The sequence below is a fragment of the Bactrocera latifrons genome, unplaced genomic scaffold, assembly GCF_001853355.1.
Source record: "Bactrocera latifrons isolate USDA-ARS-PBARC rearing strain unplaced genomic scaffold, ASM185335v1 scaffold_14, whole genome shotgun sequence".
NCBI classification, from domain to species: Eukaryota; Metazoa; Arthropoda; class Insecta; order Diptera; family Tephritidae; genus Bactrocera; species Bactrocera latifrons.
In genome coordinates, this window is record NW_017534852.1 from 1,834,575 (window position 1) to 1,855,624 (window position 21,050).

The window sequence follows — 21,050 nt, forward strand, 5'->3', positions numbered from 1 at the left end:
CGTTCGGTTCAGTTATACGTTTGTATGTATTTTTATTGGTTTTTTCGCCACTTTCGTAACACTTTTCCAGCGTTTGCGTTTTTATCAAATGACATAATTAGAATTTACAAATTTGTTTTTTACTTATGGACTATTCATTAAATAGCTACACTTACATAAAATAAATAATTTAAATTAATTTAAAATAATTTAATATTTTTGGTCACACTATCTTTCTCTTCGTGCACACTTTGACCTACATACACACACATGAAGGTGTAAATATGTGCGTATATACGCCAATGAAAGCCGATTCGAAAGTTAAATTATAATTGAACGTAATAATTATTACACGGCATACAGGGCACACGACACCGTTACTTCGTTGGTTCGATGCCGCTTTAGATATCATCGAAGAGCGCACCAAAGTCGCCACCATCATCATCGTCATCGTAACCGCCGAAACTAAAGAGACCACCACCATCGGCATTGGGCGGCACAAAGGCGCCATTGAAGGCATCTTCCAGTCGCTCCTCCAGACCCATTGTCGAGGCGAGTCCATAAATGAGTCGCATGACGACCAGGCGCACAAAATTTGGCGGACTCGTCTCCTTGCCGCTGCCGAAGACAAACAATTGTTTGCTGTTATCTGCCAGCGGCGCTGCCGTCGCCTTTGTTTTAGTCGCTCGTCCCCAGGCCAAAGAGACGGCACTCAGACTGACGAGCAGAACCACAACAAAGTGATGCAACAGTTGAGCCATATTTTGTGTGTGTAGACAATATAAGCAGCGTAACCGATGGACTGATTGATTGTTATTATGCGGTTAGGTAATCTTAGTCTTTGCTTTTTCTGCTTATGCAACTATTCTTAATACCGTTATAATAAACGCAGCGCTGTAAGAACCACTTTACGACTTTATGTTCACAAAATTGAATCGATTTCTGCGCAGGCGCACCGTTCTTCGCGTCTGTATGGATGGATGTAGCAAAACAAACTGAATATTTTTTGCACCTCAGCAACGTATCGCCGCTGGTGCTGTCGCTGCTATTGTTGTGTCGTTTTTGAAATTTCTCCATACTTCCATTTACATTCCATTTTAGCACTTCTTCGTTTAACAAAGCGATGCCGCGCATGCGTACTTTGTATACAGTGTGTGTGAAATGTATGTGACTTAATGGATGTATATGAATTTGTGGCACTTTAATTGAGCGAAGTCAGCAAGTGCAGGCGATAAAATTTTTTAAAAGGCAGTGAGTTAAGTTTGATAGACTTTTTAACAATGAAATAAACAACTGGGTAGAGTTGAAGGGAATGGTAAAAAAAACATTCTTTTTTATACCCTGAACAGCGTATATTAAGTTGGCAACCTCGTCCACTATATCATTTCCGTCGATGCCTTTGTGGCCTGGCACACAATAAAGGGGAAGTCGCTTGCTTCTGGCGACACCCGCCAATGCAGTTCTGCTTTCGAAGGCAATTCTGGCCGATTCGAAACGAGGTTATGATCTTGATCGCTTTCTATGATTTCCTGCTGATGCTTTAAAGCTAGCTCCGCGTCTTTCCCTATAGCGAAAATATCTGCTTGATGGACCGTGCGGTGCTGCGGCAGCTAAAGAGGCTGCCTTATGTTTATATCGGGGCAATATATTCTAACGCGCAGGTGCCATGTCTTTACATCAACCATCTCTTTTTAAATTTACTTTGAAGCCTCTTTCACAATTGAAGAGTGGGTACATGAATCGGTGGCTGCTAAACCGTCAATATTCACCGAGCTATGTCCGAGTACTGATACTGCCGATTTTGCCTCGCAGTTTTTAGCAAAGAAGTTATATACTAAGTGGTGCCGAGCATCAGCCCACATACATATAAGGCATTTCTGGGCTTCCTTACTCTACCTACACTTAGTGCTTTCCCAGTTCTTTTGATGTCTAAGACCCGAGAGGACAGAAGGTCGGGTTTTATTCCAGCTAGCCTCGGAGTTCTGGAAGGAGCTTTTATAATCCAAAAAATTTTGTAAAAACAAGTTACGTTAATGTACCTGATAATTGATTTATTAAAGCTTCTCATACACGTTTACAATACAAATTTTGAAACGTCTTACTCCATACCAATTATCGAATGCCGTCAATGCTGAAAATTTAGGAAGACTTTTCTCAAATATTTGCACCATTGCATTTGAGAATACTCTACACTTTACCCGTTTTGATTTCAAGTGGGGAACGTTCGCTTAGCGTTCTAGTAACGGCTTGGCTGGACCGACCTTCTCAAGCGACTTCGCTTCGCTCTATGGGCTCTTGAAAAGTTCCAAGACGATTAGACAATGAGGCCCATTGCTGACTCAATGGGTAAGCAAAACTACCACATTCGGAACGAAGAGCAACCTGAAGATATTTCAGAGCCACCATTTTATCTAGAAACAAGTAATGAAGGGCTAAGTTCGGGTGTCACCGAACATTTTATACTCTCGCATGACAAGTTTCATCAAGATATCTGAATTTTTACAGACAGACATCCGGATTTCAACTCTACTCGTCACCTTGATCACTTTGGTGTATATAACCCTATATCTGACTCTTTTAGATTTAGAACTTACAAACAACCGTTATGTGAACAAAACTATAATACTCTCCTTAGCAACTTTGTTGCGAGAGTATAAAAACAACGGTTTGGTGTAGTAGTAGTCAATGGCGACCACCAGAATGTTCTCTCGAATGATTACCCATTAATTTTGAAGTGTTAGTGTTTTTTCTTTAAAAAAAAAGTAGGAATCCATAGGGAAATGGCTCATCCTTTAAATAAAAAAGTTTTCCCTAAAGATTATTCTGTGAAAAGTTGAGAGCAATTAAAGCAAAATTGACGGAGATATACACTTGTAAGTCTCCGCCGATTCTGTGCGGCTGTGAAAGTTTAAACGTGTTTTTCTCACACTTCACTTTTTCCGGTATCTTTAAAAAAAAATTATTGAAAATATGATTTTTTCTCTCGAATTAACCTTACTACCCCCTTAAAACTGATCGCTCAGTTTGTAAAAGAGCTATAGTATGTGCTATAGTGATCCGATATCACTGGTTTCGGGCAATGACCGGCCATTGTTAAATATAACAATCTTTTTGTAAAACTTTGGAACAGGTGAGGGGTTCTGGAACTTCAAATGTTGTCAACACTAATGCTAATATAAATGAACTTAAAAATTTTACGATATTTAAGACAGCTTAACTTGGAAGTATTATTTAGGGTTGCCAACTGAAATCATTGTGATATTAAAACCAGCATACTATTGGCTACCACTGTACTTTGGTATGTCAAAGTGAAGAGCGCCGTTGCGTCGGTAAGCGCATGTGCTTTCAGAGTCAGCTGCGCATGCGCGCTTGTCGTACTTTGCCGTAAGTCCATATCAGTGCACTATTATTATGCTTTCTTCGGCTTTGGCCTTGCCCACAAACAACCACTAAGCATATGTAGGCAACAATGAGCCAGAGAAAATTGAATGAAATAAAAAAGAAAGAAAAAAAAAACAAAGCAGCAACAACATAAGAAACCTTTCAGTTGAGACCTGCGGTCAGAAGTAGCAAACAATCACACCTACGCTCACACAGCTGCGTGCCCTCACTTGTACAATTTTTGGCTGTTACATTGTAATTGTTGTCCACCCGACTCACTGACCGATGCGCCTATGTGTTTGGCATATTAAATATTTTAATTTCTCTGCCGATATTAAGCGGCTCAAACATGGTGCGAGCACCAAGCCATCAATGAGTCAAATCAAATAAGCCAACATATTGGCAGTGTCTACAAATACAAACATATATACTATTATGTATGTATATACATATTTACAAACGCACAAAATTGTAATCATTAGTTGATCTGAAAAATCAGCCAACTGTGCTCTGTTGATAGTAAAAGTTATTACGTGAGCGCCTCACTGACAGGTGACTTTGCACATGCCATTGCTGCTGTCATCTATTTATCTATGTACTATACATTCAAAATATATACTTATGTACATAGTATGTGCACAAGTTTATATCTGTATATATATGCTTTACATATGCATTGTGTCTGTTGATAACTACAGCGCATGTAGTAGCTATGACAGAGCTCGCTTCTAGCTACCCATTATTTGATCCAAAATGTCAACTGTTATGAGGGGTGCTCATGTGTGAACGGATTGCATTTATCTATGCGTGAGTTTTCAAATCTTAAGCCAAGCTTTTAGGCTTTAGTTCTCATATGACGCATTTTTGAGTCTCGCAGATAACTTCGATGACTGCTGAGGATTTGTATGGGAAGCTTGATCAAAATCAAGTTCTGTTATGGAAGATTTTTTTCATTAGACAAAATATTTTTGTTTAAATAACCCTTTTGGTATGGCACAAGAGACATCAAGCTGAATGAATCGATAGAAAATATTTAAATCAATTATTTTATTATCAGCACTCGAAAATAGTCTGCCAATTTCTTAGTAATAAATGTATCGCTAGTCTATACAGAAAGATCAGTTTTGCTAATAATTAATTTTTGAACAGTGAATGGTAAATCAGCAGCGCATAACATGTTTTCTATGTATCCGAATACTACGGCGAGTTTACAACAGCGGGCCAATCGTTCTTCCTTTTTGCTGTTTGGCGCCTTCTCTAAATGGTCTCTCCAACGGAATGGAGGTCTTCCTCTTCCTCTACTTCTCCCGGCGGCTATTGCGTTGAATACTTTCAGAGCTGGAAAATTTTCATCCATTTCGCCGACATTACCTAGCCTGCGTAGCCACTGTCTTTTAATTCGCTGAACTATGTCAATGTCGTCGTATATCACGCACAATTCAACGTTCCATTGACTGCCGTATTTACCGTTGCCAATGCATAAAGGACCATAAGTCTTATACAGCACATTTTTTTCGAAAACTCATAACGCGCATGGACTAGTCTAATACTTTCGCTCGGAAGGAACTGGAAATTGTACGTAAAGAAGAAGTGAAGGAAATAGTTGTTTAATAAGCTTTTCATAGTGTATAGTGTAAAAAGAGAGCTTTTTAAGTTCACAAATGTAAAGCTTTTCACCACAAAGCATGCTTTTTAAGAAATGCTCCACTTTTGGACTGTCTTTTTGCACTTATATATTTCATCCCCTAAACAGAAAGAGGGAGATGTATGTTTACAAGGATGCTATGAGCGTGTAGAATGGTATTTCTTGGAACATTTGCATGTAGTCTCGGAATTTACATACACAAACAGATACAACTTTTGGTTGCTTATTACAAATGCCATACGATTTTAGATCTCTTGTTTCTCGAGTTGAAACAACATGACAAATAGCAATAGAAATAAATAAAATTTCTGCAAATTTACATGCCTACATAACGGTATGTGGAAAACTCTTTAGTACTCATTCAATGAGCAGAACTAAGAGAGTACGGTTGTGGCAGGAAAAGGAACTGCATAGAAAAAAATACGATTCTCATGGCGAGCCGAAGTGTTGATGCGATAAATCGTAGACGAAAGGAAAAGAAAACGGATTATTTTGCAATTAAAAATTTGTAAGAAAATATTTGTGAATTGTGAAGTATGTGAGAAGATTAATCTTCAGCCGAATAAAGTGAAAAGTGGATATTTGCATTAACATAAGTGTAACACAGACACTGCTGGCACTTAATAGAAAATTTACGAATTCTGCACAACGCCCCCACTCCTTGACACATTTCCAATACTAACGGTATATCCTATCAGCCACCAAACACAAAGTAAGCAGCTAAAGCAAAAAACAACACAAAGCGTCTTTCAATAAGCTCCGCAACACAACTTGAACAACCGGAAAATGCGTAGTCGCACAGAACTGGTGACCACCACTTTCGAGGACTCCGAGGAGGATTACAGTGAGGACGATGATGACTCTGAGGAGGATTGGCGCCCGGCCGCCTCATCATCGGCCAATAAAAATGGCAAAAAGCAAAAACAAAGTCGTGTTGGTGCCGCAGCAGCTGGCGGCGGTGGTGCAAGCAGCATCACCGGTGGCGGCAATGCCAAACGTGGTCGAAAGCGTAAAGGCGCTACGAATGTGGGTGGTGGTAAGCAACAAACAGTGGTGGCTAAACGTAAAGCGCCCAGTGCTGCATACGAAGAAAGTGATGAAGATGATGATGAGGATAATGATGATGATATCGATGAGGATGAAGATGCTGTGTTGAATGAGGAGTTGAGTGATGATGAGCTGGACGATTATGAGGATTACGAGGCGCAAGCAACGACTGGTGCCGCAAACGTGGCGGTAACTGCAAAGAAGAGTGGTGGTGGTGGTAGTGTTGCAGCAGCAGCAGCTAATAATTTGCCACCTAAAAAGCAATTCACGGAAAAAACTAGCACATCCGCAACGCCTGGTGCAACGGCAGGCTCTTCAGCAGGCGGAGGACAACATTCGCTTGAGTTGCTACTTTACAAACGCGACTTGAATGAGGATTATTCCAAAAATAATCGTTTATGTTTATGGCGAAAGGATGATAATAACTTGTTGCAGAAATATATACGTGTAAAGACCGCACCGGAGGAGCTGCTCTTTACATCCAGCTCCGTGGTGAGTAAATGAACATGGTCTTTACGCTAATTTTAAGATAAACAGGATTGTGGAAGTTTAAGCTAATTAAGAATTATGAAAGTATATTAAATTTTTTAATGTTAAGCGATTACTGAGAACGGACTAAATCATGTCACAAAGATTTATTTTAATATACCTCCATTATCCTTGAGGAATACTTGAGTCCGATCTCATAGTATTATATTAAAAGATATTTTATTTGCTGAAATCGGATTGTTGTATTTTACAGGGGTGCGTACATATCTTAGTAGTACTTGAAGCCAAAAACTAGACGCCAAGCGTAGATTGAAGAAAGAGCCGAGGTATTGTTCCACTTTTCAATTAACGAAAATTATGTTAATATGTACATACTTTCTACTCGAAATTGCTCTTGAGATCTTTGAAAGCTTCCATAATATTTTTAAAGTTTTGATATGATAAAATTGTGGACAATATTTGCAGAGGTCACAGCTTTGAAATGAACAATGTTGTGCATATTGCATAAGCCACTTTATAACAGTTTCGGAACCCTGCACATATAAAATTATACTTTTTACTCTTTCCATCGATTTGTCTTCAATCAAACAAAATTTCCAGTTTTGCGATATCGATTCGAAATCTTTCAACATTTATTTCTTCTTATTTATAAGAACTGGCGCGCACTATAGCATATAAGTGTATTATAAACTGAACGATTAAAATCACGTCGTTATATGGAGATATCTTCGTCAATTTTTTCATAAATTACTGACCAAGGCAAAACTAAAATATTTGATGAAATTGTTTAGACCACACTATCAATCAAAATCAAGATAAGAAAGGAAATGCATTGCTTTCAGAGAGATAGTAGAGTATCATCACAACATCTCCTAAGAGTGGACGCAAGACATTTTGGTTAATGTTTTCGTTAATATTTTGGATAATGTTTTGGGTACGAAACTTTTTATTATAATTAGACTTATACTAAAATATTTCAACCTGTTGCAAAAACAAAGTAGATTAGAGGTCTCAAAAGAGTTGCTTAACAACGTAGCCGAGGAAGCTATATTCATTAAACACATCACTATTTGTGACGAGATTTGACTTTATGAATAAGACGTGGAAACTATCCATTTAGCGTATCGGGCACCAAAACTGTATCGAAACCCTGAAGGCTGTACCCTGCCGAGACTTATAACAAGTGTATGGAAAATTGATCAAAGCATTGGCATGCTTGTGTTGGATCAAGAAAATAATTTGAAGTGAATAATAAAGATTTGCATTAAAATACATATAAATGCAATCTGATTTGTGTGACTTCGGAGTTTATTGGATCAGTGCTGTCTTCTTCTTCTTTATTGGCGTAGACACCGCTTACGCGATTATAGCCGAGTTAACAACAGCGCGCCAGTCGTTTCTTCTTTTCGCTACGTGGCACCAATTGGATATTTCAAGCGAAGCCAGGTTCCTCTCCATCTGGTCTTTCCAACGGAGTAGAGGTGTTTCTCTTCCTCTGCTCCCCCCGCGGGTACTGCGTCGAATACTTTCAAGGCTGGAGTGTTTTCGTCCATTCGGAGAACATGACCTAGCCAGCGTTGCCGCTGTCTTTTAATTCGCTGAACTATGTCAATGTGGTCGTATATCTCATACAGCTCATCGTTCCATCGAATGAGATATTCGCCGTGGCCATGGCGTAAAGCACCACAAATCTTTCGTAGAAATTTATTGTTTCAGATTGCTCAATGTGTCATTCCTTCGGAGTAACAGAGGCTCTTAGACCACTGAGATTTTTTAAGATAGTTATAATGTCCATACCTGAAGATTTGGGTGTCAAGCCTACCTCTCAAATCTGTTTTCGAACACTTAGGCTCTATAAAGAAACGCTTGGGTAAACTCTCAAGTCTTGTTGCTGAATTATCACCTATTTACAATCTTATTCATCTATAGATTTACTGATTTAGAGTATCGCCAATATGGTTCTATCTAATTATGTGTTTATTAAGATAATTTCTAAAATTTGCAACTTATCAAACTGTGCTTTTATTTTACAGTATTCAAGCTGGGATGACAAACGCTTGTCTGACTTTGTAAGCATCAAAGTAAAATGTCTGGATCCAAATAATCGACGCGTTAAAATTATGGACACCACTGAGCTAAACAAATTAGTCAAGGAACAAACGAAAAATAACGAACAACGGAAGTTGAATAAACGAAAAGACAATGATGGCGACGATAGTGACGATGATGGTGCACTCGATAATGACGGTAACGATGAAGATGACGATGAATTGGACACCGAAGATGAAGATGAGTTGGAGTACGGCGAAGCAGCCGCATCGAAAACCCAAAAAGCCACCAAAAAGCCGTTACAGAAAAGGGCGCCAACCAAAAGTGGTGTGAAAAATTTAAAACGAAGCGATAGCACTGATGAAAATGATAATGAGGAAGACGACGAAATCGATGAGGACGACATTGATGACGACGAGGATGATGGCGATGAAGATGATGATGAGTAAATGTGTATGTAAAAGAATGTATGAATTAATTAACGATATATATAGTAATTAAGCGATTTTAATATTGAATTAGTAGTGATTAGTATAGAGCGGGTGACCAAGAAAGCGACGAAGAGAACTTACACTTCAGCATTTCAAGTTATTTATTACTGAAACTAAATGATTATACAGCATGTGTGTGTTAATTTAATAATTAATAATGATATTAGTATAGAATATCGTCGCAGTGCGCAACGCAGTCGCTCCTAAAGCTTATTGGGCTGTTTAGGCTGCACGCAAGAGAGCTTTATTGTGGCAATTCTCGAGGTGGCTGCCTTGCGAACTCTGACTGCTTTAAAATATCAACATTCATACTTACCATACAGACGAGTACTTCTAAGTAAAATTCAAGCCAAATCAAATCGTAAATATTAACGAAAAGTTTTATTAAATATGGAGTATAAGTAAAGGAGGCTAAATACTAGACTAAGATTTGTGTGATCAACCATTATAAATACTAGGACTTACCGAAATCAATAGATGCTTAATTAAGTTTACGAAGTCGATGATAAAAGGCGGAAATTTTGCCAAAGTACCCATAAAATTAAATTTATATGCATGCATGTATTTACGACAAGTTTCCAACTGTTTTTGCTTTTCGAGCTCTTTAAGTAATTTATGGTGAGTTTTGAAGGTTATTATTTTTACTGGAGAATCAATTCAGCTGTAAAAACTGTAGGCGAAAGCTTTCGCTGAAATCCCCTTAGCAAATTATGCCCAGAGTAATATATATAAAGACCAGATCAATGTCGATACTTATTCGCGATCATGTCTGCAGAAATAAGCCGACTGTTAGTTAATCGGTCATCTTCTGAAGCAAATTAGGCTCAAAGGATATAGATGATTTCTTCAGTGACAAAATAAACGCCAAAAATTATATCCATATTCAACGTGCTCAGCATCTAGTTGCTGCAAAGGTTTGGTGGGAAGTCTCCTGTGAAGGTCTCACACCTCTTCGCTTCTGTGAAAAAGGGATTGCAATTAGGACAAAAGTGTACCAGCCGTATGTTTTAAAAACTTAAGTTTTGATGGAGAACATTGGATCTTCCAGCAAAACTCTGCTCTAGCACACATGGAAAACACTATCCAGAAGTGACTTAAAAACAATATCACAGGTTTCATAGCGGCATATGATTAACCGTCTACAAATCCAGATTGGTCCAAATATTAGTTATTTGTCCGAGTTGGAAAACATGGTTTGCAGAATACTTCAAAGAAGTTTGGATAATCTTACAAAACTTTGTTACATATTATTCAAAGAGGGTGGCGTTGAAGATGAACCACATCTGGAACGGTTATCAACATCAACTGATGATCAACAGGTCAATAAAATACAGGTATATATTGGTAAATATTGGTACTTGAGAATCGACAGCCATCTTACTGGCATTGTTGAATTATCGGAAAGATTTGTAAAAACGATTTTGAAAGATTATTTGAGCCTGAGAAAAGTGAAAGCTCGAATGGTTCCAAAAACACAAAATTTTTTCGAAAAACAGGATCGCGTCAACGTCTGTAAAACAATGCTTTCCGACTACTGGAATGTCATGAAACCAATTATTGCCGACGATGAGTCTTGGATCTATACTTACGATACGGCAACAGATGATCAATCGGCCGACTCTCCTTAAAACAGGTAAAAAATCAATGTTATGTTGTTTTTTCGGTTACCGAGGTGTGGTACACTCCACCGTCCGACCGACCAAACTGTAAACAAGGAATACTATGTGAATATTAGGGGCCGACAACTCTTGGTTTTTGCACCACGATAATGTACCGTCCTATATTTGATTCTTAATGAGTTTTTTCGGCCAAATTTTCAACCAATATCGTGCCGCAACCACCGCATTCGCCTGACTTGACTCCGTGTGACTTCTGACTATTTACCAAAACTCAAACGACGAAATAAATACTTCTTTACTTAATAAGTTTAATTAAGAACATAAAAGGATCTCCAATCTTAAAACTCAAATATTTATTTTATTTACCGCTTTATGAGCAATTTTTTGGCCACTATATCTATAAAAATATACAAACAAACGTAAGTACATAATTACACTGTAACTGCGAAGCGGTCAGCTTCGTCAAGTCTTCATACTTATTTATCAAGTTTAACAACAACTGTTTCCCACGGACCAATCTCGAAGTTAGAAAAATAAATCTTCTCGCTCTGTTCTTCGCCCAGCATTTTTACGCCACTAAAATACATGGCTGTCATATCCATAGAGACACGCTTCTGGCCGAAATTCGATACCGAAACAAATGAGTTGCGACGCGGATAGACGCGTTCCACAACTAAAATATCATCGTTGCTGCAACGTATCTCTGTGTTGGATAGTGTGCTTTCCGGCTTGCAAATGGCATTCTTATATAATGAAGGCGAACGATTGCGTAATTCGATCATTTTCGTGATTGTTTCGAAATTTTCTTGACTAAATTGTGCTGTATGTGGTAGCCAAGGCAAAGTTTCACGATTCGTAAACTGTCTTGTGCTATTCAACCATTCCATAGTGGTGAGATGATGTAGATGTTTAGTCTCATTATGTTCATTTTGCGTATCGGTGATGGCTTCCAATGCGATTTCATCACCGTAGAAAATGTTGGGAGTGCCCGGTAACATGAGTTGCATGACAGTTGCAGCCAAAGTTATATTCTTGCTTTGTCCGTAACGCGTAAAGCGTTGTTGGTCAACGCCACCGATAGACCAATGCAACCATGGACCCACTTCGACAGGTGCGAGTGGACCATTAAGAAGTCTAGTGATATGATGCTCCAAGTATCTAGTGCCGTTCGAAACGTCCAAGTGCACATCGACTAAATCGATGTGTTGTAGTGCCAATGGACGTAGTGTGGGATGTAACTCTTGAATTAGTGCTTCATTAGCGATAAGTATGCGATCGGGACCGACAATCTCTTTCCACACATTCAAATTGGCTAGCAGATGATCGTCATTGGCAAAATTTTCCAAACCTTTAAGATAAAAACCATCCACACCCAAATGCAGCCATTTCAATAGAGCATCACTGACTACATTATCAACCGAAGGCATCGTTAATTGTGGCAAAGTTTTGGTAGTCCCATTAGTTGTGGTGACAGTTGATTCAGTGCTTTCGGTTTCATTAATTGAATGCGTTGAAAGTGTTCCAACTATTGTAGGTTTGGTCGGTGTGGCTTCATCCAATCTTGTAATGAAACCGCTAATCGGCAGATCAAGCAACAGGGAAATGTTACGCTCGTGTAGTGTTGCCATCAATCGATACAAATCTTGTGGTGTACCCAAGACATTGGCTACCTGAAGCAGCGACGTTGGATACGCAAAGTCATCGGGGTAGTGAGCTGATTGGAATATCGAGTTTAGACGCACAGCAGCCACGCCAAGTGAGGCCAAATAATCAGCACGCTGTGCAATGCCGCGTAGATCACCAATTCCGTCATCGTTTGAGTCTTGGAAACTGGCGGGAAAGATCTCATAGAAGACGCTGCCGCGATACCAAGCTGTTCTGTAAGTTCGAAATATATACATTTAATTTTTTTTTTTTTTTTAATATTTGTTATATACTCACTTTGGATTGCAGGTCTTTGGCAGGGTAACAATCATGGCCACCACTACGGCACACATAGCTAATAAGCTGGACATGAAGACGAAAAATGTGCATTTACGGATCAGCGGCCAATTCCATGAAACGAACGAGGGTGTGTCCTTTGAGAGTGTGCCGTTCGCGCCATTTGAATCCTAGTGGGATAGAAATTTATGAAATTTTTTAAATTTATAGAAATACTAAAGTAATTATGAGTATATATGAGTATGCAAATACATTAAATTTTACACAGAAATTTGACAGTAAAATCCCGGGATAAATTTTTCACATCGAACCACTATAGCATATATGGTCGGACGAAAGCTCAATGATTGGAATTTCAGTGAGCTTTATCCAATCCACAGAAAAGAAGACCACCCAATCTACGCCAACTATCGTGGGAGAAGTCTCCTCAACATCGCATAAAAGATACTATCGAGCGAATTGTGTGAAAGATTATAGCCCTCCGTCAACAAGCTGATTAAACCGTCAGTTTGGTTTTGGCCTGGAAAATCTACAACTGACCAAATATTTACCTTGGAATCTTGGAAAAGACCCGTGAAAAGAGAAGCCATCTCTTCGTCGACTTCAAAGCTGCTTTTATGCTGCTATGTCTGAATTTGGTATCCCCGCAAAACTAATACGGCTGTGTAAACTGACGTTCAGCAATACCAAAAGCTCCGTCAGCATCGGGAAGGACCTTTCCGAGTACTTCGATACTTCGATACGAAATGGGGTTTCAAACAAGGCGATTCGCTATCGTGCAACTTCTTCAATGTACTGGTGAAGAAAATAATTCGAGCTGCAGAACTCAATCGAGCAGATATAATCTTCTATAAGCGTGTACAGCGCCTAGGCACCCACGTCACTTTTGACAGTCATAACTTTGAAATCGTAGATAATTTCGGCTATCTTGGAACCAGTATCAACATCAGCAACAATGCCTCTATAAATCACTCATAATTCCCGTCCTGCTATGGTGCAGAGGCTTGGACGATGACAATCACTGATGAGTCGACGTTGCGAGTTTTCGAGGGAAAAGTTCTGCGAAAGATTTAAGGTCCTTTGCGCGTTAGCCACGTACGGTGAGCGATGAGTGTAGTACGATGAGCTGTATGAGATATACAACTACATTGACATAGTTCAGCGAATTAAAAGACAGCGGCTATGCTGGCTAGATCATGTTGTCCGAATGGACGAAAACACTTCAGCTCTGAAAGTATTCGACGCAGTACCCGCCGGGGAAAGCAAAGAAAGAGGAAGACGTCAAGTGGAGAAAGACCTGGCTTTGCTTGGCATATCCAATTGACTGAGGCGCTCTTGTTAACTCGGCTACAATAGCGTAAGCGGTGTCTACGCAGATAAATAAGAAGATACAACTTTAATAAAAACTAACCAAGCAAAGTGGAGATAGTTTCGATACAACCGAAGTTATCGTTTATTCTTATTATTTATTCTATAAGCTGCAGTTTTAGCTGATCATAATATTTTCCTGATATATTTTTGATATTATTGAAATGCATCAATAGCCAAAATGAGTGTTTTCCTCATATTATGTTGAGCAAGAAGAAGAAGATGTTGAGCTTTCGAGAAGAAAAAACAAATTGAAAAGCTCTTGATCTTTACGCCTAAAACAAAAATGTGTTTGCTTTTAGCCAAAACCGTTTAAAATATGCAATAAAAACGCAATTAAGCCGACGACAAGTGCCTCGCCGTTCGTGTGCGATAACACGTACTCAATTTCCGAGTCTCAATTATGGTTTAATACGCTCCTAATTTGTTTTTCAGTTAATAAATATTTTACGCAAAAATACTACACATGCCGTTGCGTAGGCTAACTGATATTTATTTACATTTTCGTTACTTAATTGTTTAAATTATTTACACTTTTCGATTTCACTCAACAATTCAAAGTGCAAACATTTCACTTTGACTTTTGTATCGTTAATCTCAACCCCGAACTGAGTGCTCGCGATGGTCAATACTGCGACTTCATGTATTTATGTATGTATGTATGTACATATTGTTTATATGTAAGTGACTAAAGTAATAGCAAAATATTATATTATTAGGTTGAAACCCAAGTTACGTGCGTGCTATTATGACATATTAACTGGGGCTCACGATATTAATTAATCGGTATGCAGCATTTCTTCTCGGAATATTTTTTAATATGTATATTTATACTTATGAACAAACAAATATATGATCATATATGTACATTTGTACATGGCACGCATTCTCACAGCACTGTCATTTTTTATATGGCTGTGAAAACCCAGAAGTCAGCAAATAATGCATAAATAACCTTAGGAAAACTAGAGCGAAATATTATATAAATGTATGTAATAAATATGTATCACCCATAACGAAAAAGTTTCCAATAAAAAACAGACGTAATAGAAGTGAACAAATGCATGATTACTAATAAATACTCTAATTTGCCGTCAGAGTGTAGAGTCGCACATACATATGTACATACGTTTGACAGATAAATTTCGCTTAAACACGATGCATTTATCACTTCTCAAATTAACACCCTTTTTTGATCAAGTGATAATGAAAAGTTAGCTTTCGCAAATCAAAATCAGCGCTAAAGCTCATGAATTTTTCTTCCTAGTTAGCAATGCTCCGTAGTATCGTTTACAATTAATTAATATTGATATACTGCATGACGGGTTAGTATAATCGCAATGTAATCGCAATTTAAAAGTTGCCCGTAACGTAAATAAATTGAGCAAGTGAGAAAATAATCAACAAAAAATCGTTAATGTTCTCTTTGTTCGATATACTTATGAACCTTTATTTGAGCACTTCTTTTTATAGTCTTGTGACATGTTGCTACGGTTCTTTGTATTACCTAAACCTAAGCAAGATAGATATAGGGTTATACTAGGAGCGTTCCAAAGTAAATAGGACTTTTTTAATCTAGCGCCACCTGGTGGCGCCATCTATATGTCGACTTGTGCATTAGAATCTGCTATCTTTATCGATTATCCAGTGAGAACTCCACAATATTTCATTGATTGGAAGTGAAGTTATTGCGTTTTAAGTGTCGGTATGTTTGTGTTAACGGTATGAAAATGGGCTATGAACAAAGAGCCAACATTAAATTTTGTTTTAATATTGGTAAAACTTTTACCGAGACGTTTCAATTGATAAAACAAGTTTATGGCGGCGATTGCCTATCCCGTAGCAGAGTGCACGAGTGGTTTCAACGTATTCTAAGTGGCCGTGAGGACATACATAAATGACGATCATCATGTGGCCCAATCAAAATCCGTTATCACCGGAAATTCCATCGAAGCTGTGCGTGAATTCATCAAAAATCAGCCAAAATTATCATTGAAATACATGGAAATTTAATAGAACATCTCCAAAACATCGATTTACTGCATTTTGACCGAATATTTGGGCTTACGAAAGGGGTGTGCACGGTTTGTTCCGCACGAATTGACTGACGACCGCTCCGAACCCAACATTCGAAGATCGACGCTTGTGACCGATTATTTGACCAAAAATCACATTTTAACCATTAACCACTCCCCGTATTCTCCTGATATGGCACCGTGTTTCCTTTTCGGAAAAATGCATTTGCCCATGAAGGGAAAGCGTTATGCAGACGTAGAGGCCATTTAAAAGGCTTGCACTGGCATACTGGTGGCCATACCGACCAAAGAGCTAAAACACTCGTTCGACATGCTTTCGGACCGCGCAAAAACTGTGTTGAAGTAGAAGGAAACCATTTTGAATTAAATAAATTGATTTTGAGCATCCTTAAGTATTAAATAGCATCCTTCCCACATTAGTAAGTCACAGTGGGAAAATGGGTGAAATCGGACTGCAACCGCGCCTACTTTTCATTTTAAATTGCATTTGATTCATTTCTCCTTGAAAGCATGGACATGAAAATTGTCCAAATCCTACCTATTGTTAACTTTTGACCGAAAATATTTGTCAATGTGTGAGATATATAATTGAAATTCCGACAGAATCCTTTGCTGGCAATAGAATCTCTGTGTATCACAAATGGGTTGAATCGAGCCAATACTTCTCTGAGTCCCCATATACCTAATATAAAAATTTTCGAAATTCCGTAATTCCGTGACTTTATGCTGCATATATCGGCCAATATTTGCTATATCGCAATAAAAATGTCATAGCGTATATTACTCATGACTTTGTGTTATTTGTGCCTAAAACTAATATCAGGATTGGTGATTGTATGTGAGGTATGAAACACATTTTTTAGTATGTGGCATGATAATAATTAATAGATAAACATGATACTTATCCTCTTTCTTCTTGACAAGTAAAAGAGTAAAGACGTGCCCAAAATCAAATCCTCACTGATTTTCAAAGCATTAAACCAAAGCTAATACCGGAGTGGTTCGTACAGGTAAACACTTCCAATACTACCAGTATATTATATAATATAATATAATGAATGAATACATTTCTACGCTATGTATTCATATATTATGTGTTTACAGATATACATACACCATAAGTATTAGTGCACTGTGTTTAAACTTTCAATTGCATAAAACTATTTGAGCAGAAAACTTAACTCAACAATTATCATGCGAAATTTCACTAACAACTCTATATCTGCATTTAGAATATCATAACACATTGATGTAAACGTTCAAAGAAGATATAAGTTGCTGAAATTATCACCATAATAAAGAGTAAATAATATTCAAAGCAGTGATCAAGCATCACACTTTGTGGATGGATTCTATCGATAAGAATATCATATATGGTCAAAAATAAATATTTTACTTCTTTGCTAAGCCTTTATACGAGTATGCTTCTGTTAATTACGTCTAGATTGAGTAAACAAGTACCGATTTATTCATATCGCCTCAGTTCAGCTTTTAGGTGATTTCTACAATTCTACAAATTTCAGATATTCACACGTTTACGCTTATAATACGCAGATGCCTTACAAAGCGCACCGAAAACGCTTTTGCTCCTGTGTAGCCTAGTATCTAAAAAGAGTGGAATGAGTCCATCCGCCATTGCGCGCAACTATTGGAAAAGTGCCCATCCACTTTATTGAAGATTTTGCGGAAAAATCTTCGTTTGACGGTTTAACAATTCGAAGTCAATACAACATTCAACGGGAAATCCTATAGAGCCATGGTTAAGGATGAAGTATCATGGCCTCCAAGATCGTGTCGTGGATCAACGCCGTTACAATTTATTCAGCGTGGCCTCCAAGATCGCGGGATATAACTCCGCTGGACTATGTTTTGTGAGATTATGTTAAATCGCTTGTTTCCGCAGATAAGTCGAGATGATTGACGCATTTAAAAAGAATATTCGGAGGGTTATTGCTGACAAAAATTGGGCTACTCGTCTAAAATTTATTCGAGTCCCTTCACTTTCAATTAGCTTTTCTTTGTTTTATTGCAAAAGCTAAAAGTTCTAAATCCTGTAACCGTGTAACTTTGATTTTGTCGATTCCGTTCCGGTAAAATTACCAATTGTCGAAAATATCAAAAAATTAATGGAAATCGTTGTCAATGCCCAAACAACCATTTGGATTTCAGTAAGGCTGGATGCTAACTAGAGCACGTTGTATAGGTTGTCAAATGAGTAAACGCAAAAAAAATCTCATGGACCAAATTTCGAACTGCGCATCGTTTGCTAGATCGGAAAAAATTTATGTAGAGAATGGTTGCTGGTAATAAGAAATGTATCTCATCAATATGAAGTGAAAGGGGTCGTGGTCGAAATGCGGTGACCGTTACGGGACGTAAACGATAGCCAAGCCAAGATTTGCCGTCAGAAAGATTTTGTTATTTCTTTGGTGGGTTTGTCAGGAAATCATGTATTATGAGCTGCTCTTCTATACTTTCAAGAATTGGACGTTCTATAGAAAGCAATGGCCCATAAGCCGCCAATTTTGGTCATTATGAGACGAATTATGTTCAATTAACGCCAAGCCACGATTAGTGAATCGTAGTTTGACTGGGAGATTCTTATACATCCTTACAGAGCAGATCTGAAACTACAATATTATGATTACTAACAGTTTCTATCAATGACGAATTATTTTGCTGGTGAAATATTCGCCTCAACAGAAGCTTGTGAAAATCGCCTGTCCCATTTTGAAATAAACTTCAAAATGCAAAAACAATAGATTACCTGCACCTGTTAACGGTGAAGTGAACACAAACAGAGATTCACCCATAGCGGTGTTCCTATTAGCGATGTAGTAATAGACAAACTTATGGATTCACGAAAGTGCAGTTATAGATGTATACACAACATGCTGCAAAGAACTGCATGAAAACACATACACATACGCACAAGTGAAGAGAAAATTCATTTCTCCTGTCAATTACGGCATATGTGGATTGCATTTGTGGATTTTATCCAAATATTTGGCGAGAGAAGAACACAAACTTCATTGACGTCAAAAATTTTTAACAAAAAATAATGTGATACTTAATAGACAATGAAATAATAGAAAAGAAATAATAATAATAAAAGCATAAAAAAGTGCACTTGGCGTATAAACAGTTGCAATGACGCTTATGTGCCGTTATCTGCCTGTGCTTAGGTAGGCACGTACGTTCTTTTTCAGCAATATCTGCTGCCTCAACGTGCTGTCAAAGCTATTTGACGTTATTACCACTACGGCAGTTTACACACCCACCCACCTACACAACCAAACACCACACAGATGTGGAGTATATGATTACATGCACCTCACCAGCACTTCTGCAACAATTTATGTACTTACACCCACCAATTGTTTTACAAAAATACTCGCCTACTTTAGGTGATATTTTGTTGTATGATTTTGGAAGCCTCACCTGCACTGCGCCGCCATTGTTGACCTGCAAATGTTGGTAAGCATGTGTTTTGTGGAACAGCGTTGTGGCCGCCGTATCCGGCGCATCCATGCCAATGCCAGAGCTGCTGCCCGACGATGAACTTGTCTCGACCTTGGCATCCGCATCCTCGTCATTACACAAGTTGGCCGAGGCTGTGCTGTCATTGTCGATACAGGGTGTTAGCGGATGTGAGAATGTAACCGGTGTCGATGTGCCATTTGTGGTCGACAACAGCGGACAGATGGATGCCTCCTCCTCGGGCAGGAATGTCGACACTGACGGCGATTCAATAAGCGTGGCTGGCAATTCCACATCGAGCAGCGTGGGATCTGTTGAAATGCCCATAACGTTCATAGTTTTTTTATTATTTTGCTTGATTTTGATTTTACTTTTCTTCTATACGAATTTTAAAATTTTTCACTCACTATGAAAATCATTGCTTAACTTTTGTTCGCTAATTGGCAACGCGTTAAGTTTTGCTTACGTTGTGTACGTATGTATATGCTTGTGTGTGTGTGTGTGTGTGTCAATGAGCGTATGTGTTAATTTCAATATCGTTGGACGCGAAGTAAGAAAACTTTTGCTGACACTGACTTGGCGGCGCAATCTCTCGTCACAAACTGAATTCTTCTGCTATCCGCAATTATTTACACTGTGTGGCTGGCTTGTAGAACCCAATTGGATGAATAAGTGAACCAAATGTGATTGAGTTTATTTTTAACATATGATTTTATTTAACACAGATATTTAACATATCTACATACATATCTATATACATATGTATATGTATGTATATGAACGTTTGGATAACTGAAAAGTGCAAGCAAAAATTAATTGGATACGTTTCGATGATACGCGAAAAACAGTTCAACATGCCTACGTAGGAATGTACGCAAACCACAAAAGTAGTTCCCCTGCGGGAAAAATTTGAGTGGTTGAGAAAATATACAATATTCGGCAAAATAGTTCGAAAATAAGTTTTAATTGGTTCTATTTTGTTATACCCTGAAATGGATATATGAGTGACGAGCTGGGTCGAATAACCTTTGTCTGCCTGGCTGCATAAACCCGAACTAATCCCTCAGTTTTTCAGATATCACACTGAAATTCGACGCATCTAAATTTCCATCCAATAAGTTGCGCATTTGTCGAAAGCATCAATATCCTACCACTGTAGGATATAGCTGTCATGCAAACTGACCGATAAAAATTAAGTCCTCGTATGAAGAGGCGTTTCATTTGACGAGGTATTTTCTCAAATTGGGCACAGATTATTGTGCAAAGCAATCTCCGAATAAATTGTTGATATCTGATCGCTAAGCATATAGCTGACATTTGATCCGAACGAACAAAATACAGAAAACTTTTATATATTAAAATTAATTTTTACGAAATTTGACAGAGATTGTTGCCTAAAGTAACGTTACTATCTCCGAACATATTGTTTAAATCGGAGCCCCATAGCAAATAGCTGCCAAACAAACTTACTAATCAAAAGCAAAAAAACTTTTCCTACGGCGTGTTAATGAATTCTCACAAACAT

General features: G+C 38.2%; 3 protein-coding genes across 4 annotated transcripts; 1 reads left to right on the plus strand and 2 right to left on the minus strand.

The window, feature by feature from the left end:
- Positions 1 to 7: 7 nt before the first annotated feature.
- LOC108965400 lies at positions 8 to 954 on the minus strand. The gene has a single exon (XM_018927761.1). The coding sequence runs from the start codon at positions 738 to 740 to the stop codon at positions 381 to 383; it is 360 nt and encodes a 119-aa protein (XP_018783306.1). The 5' UTR covers positions 741 to 954; the 3' UTR covers positions 8 to 380.
- Positions 955 to 5,206: 4,252 nt separating this feature from the next.
- Positions 5,207 to 9,659, plus strand: LOC108965388 (nucleolin). Of its 2 annotated transcripts, XM_018927746.1 has the most exons (3): positions 5,207 to 6,544; positions 8,575 to 9,043; positions 9,116 to 9,659. In XM_018927746.1, the coding sequence occupies exons 1-2, from the start codon at positions 5,792 to 5,794 to the stop codon at positions 9,037 to 9,039; spliced, it is 1,218 nt and encodes a 405-aa protein (XP_018783291.1). In that variant the 5' UTR covers positions 5,207 to 5,791; the 3' UTR covers positions 9,040 to 9,043; positions 9,116 to 9,659. The 2 variants fall into 2 exon arrangements, with proteins under 2 accessions (XP_018783291.1, XP_018783290.1); XM_018927745.1 differs by having other exon boundaries at positions 5,208 to 6,544; positions 8,575 to 9,659.
- A 1,372-nt stretch (positions 9,660 to 11,031) lies between these two features.
- Positions 11,032 to 20,221, minus strand: LOC108965456 (alpha-amylase 3-like). Its single transcript, XM_018927889.1, has 3 exons — positions 19,487 to 20,221; positions 12,642 to 12,811; positions 11,032 to 12,578 (listed from the first exon to the last, which is right to left on the minus strand). The coding sequence occupies exons 1-3, from the start codon at positions 19,859 to 19,861 to the stop codon at positions 11,177 to 11,179; spliced, it is 1,947 nt and encodes a 648-aa protein (XP_018783434.1). The 5' UTR covers positions 19,862 to 20,221; the 3' UTR covers positions 11,032 to 11,176.
- Positions 20,222 to 21,050: the final 829 nt, after the last annotated feature.